Genomic DNA, 1,894 nt, shown 5'->3' on the forward strand with positions numbered 1-1,894 from the left:
TTCGTCGATCGTCGTCGACGGACGTCTGCGAGTAGGGCCTAACCCCACACTCGTGTTCGATAAGGTCTTCGTCGGCGGCTCTAGTCATGGGACTTTGAAAAGCTACGAGTTGACGTGTCTCGGTTAAAGCATTGGTACGAACACTACGAATTCGCGCTGCACTGAAACGCTGAAGCGCTTAAGCGTAAGCCGTGATGTGATTGCATGCTAATGTGTTGGTACTCACCCATCGCGGAATTACATAATGTATATGCATGAGTCACGATTTGTCACACGGCGTCAACTGTGCGTCAAGAAGGGGGAGGGGACGAACGTGACGTGCAAATGTCAAAGTCATACGGCGCAACCAGGCGTAACCAGTAACATCACCTCGTCGTTATATGATAAATAAAAATCGTCAACTCGTTTCCTCTCTCCAAAAACTAGCTTCCGCATCATTCGCATCGTTTGCACTCGTAATTAACATCGAGATCTATTGGCTTAATACGTTTATATCCCGTTAGAAATTGATTATTGTCTCTTTCCACGTTGATTGTGCGATGCGCTGCCATTAGAAATTATAGGTCTCTCGAATAGTACGTTCGATTTTCAACTTGTAAAATATTGACATTGTCTTTGTATATTTATTGTATTAGCTTATCATATTATTGTGCTAATAATTGTGTTCGTACCCACAGTCGTAGAGTCTTTTAGTGTTAAACAACTTGATAATCGTAAAAATGTACTTCAATAATGCTCCTCCCTGTAGATTGTCCTGTATGTAATGTAGACTCAAATAACAAGAATAATTCAAGTTACAAGTAACAATGTGTGTGCTTTTTAAAATTAATTGTATCCGAATCAAATCTTGTAAGATTATTTGTGTGAATTATGTTTTTGTAAATCTTGCAGGAAATTCCAAGGAACTTTCTAGAATGAACAAAGAATATTCTTTTTGAATGTTGTCAAAGTCATTGTAAGCAATGATACAAACAAGACTTCTCGCATCTGTGGGTGACATTTCTTAGCTATTAAAACATTTGTATGTCTTTTTATATTAAATTCAACGATTATTTATTTGCATTTTGGCATTGAGAAATGCCAGCGCCATCCCCGACCCTCTCTAGCTTGCCAGAAATACCTATGTGTGAGAAAACGGAAGTTAATGATACCGATTCTCTGCCCCCTTGGGCCAAAATCACACTTACATCTGCAGAAGCTGAAATCGAAAAGCTGATCTCACGAAATGAGTTGAAAGACGCAGAGGTAACTTACTTCTGTCAAGTAGAACCAATTCTTCAAGATGGGCCACAGTGAGTATTATTTTAATGTATTTAGTGAGTCTTATCAGAAATACTAATGTAATTCTTCTATGTTGAAAGTGAAAAAAGAATGTAATTTTTTTTTTATTTGCAATTGTATCAATTCTATTTCATAATTGTAATACATTTAGTTTACATTTAATTAATATTCTTGTACTTTTCGAAATTGTAAAGTATTAAATTAGTATTAAATTAATAATTGTTAAGTATTAAATGCTTTGTAGGTGTGGTTTAGTGGCGCTTTCCATGGCATCGCAAGAATACACAAAACCAGTTTCTGTGAATCAACTTCTCGCTGAAGCTCGTGTTCGAGGGTTTACACAGCATGGAGAAGTATACAGTGTCGATTTCATGGGGACATTGGCTGCGGAATATTTACCTGATCATAAACCAGATATTTTAGTAGATTTACAACAGTGTCCAGACACGTTAACTCATGCTTTAGCACATGGAGCAATGGTGCTAATACCATATGATTCTGACTTCAATCATGCTCCATGTTTAAAAAAAGGTCATAAAGCGCATTGGGCATTGCTTGTGGGTCTAATCTCTTCCAGGTATAATTTATAGTTGAGGCACTTTATGATGTATTC

At 37.2% G+C, this 1,894-nt stretch overlaps 1 protein-coding gene across 1 annotated transcript; it reads left to right on the forward strand.

Annotated features, from left to right (window-relative positions):
* Positions 1–6: 6 nt before the first annotated feature.
* On the forward strand, positions 7–1,871 carry LOC108757386 (UPF0692 protein C19orf54). Its single transcript, XM_018515195.1, has 3 exons — positions 7–134; positions 892–1,292; positions 1,526–1,871. The coding sequence occupies exons 2-3, from the start codon at positions 1,078–1,080 to the stop codon at positions 1,869–1,871; spliced, it is 561 nt and encodes a 186-aa protein (XP_018370697.1). The 5' UTR covers positions 7–134; positions 892–1,077.
* Positions 1,872–1,894: the final 23 nt, after the last annotated feature.

Source organism: Trachymyrmex cornetzi, unplaced genomic scaffold (assembly GCF_001594075.2).
Source record: "Trachymyrmex cornetzi isolate Tcor2-1 unplaced genomic scaffold, Tcor1.1 C3931996, whole genome shotgun sequence".
Taxonomy (NCBI): domain Eukaryota; kingdom Metazoa; phylum Arthropoda; class Insecta; order Hymenoptera; family Formicidae; genus Trachymyrmex; species Trachymyrmex cornetzi.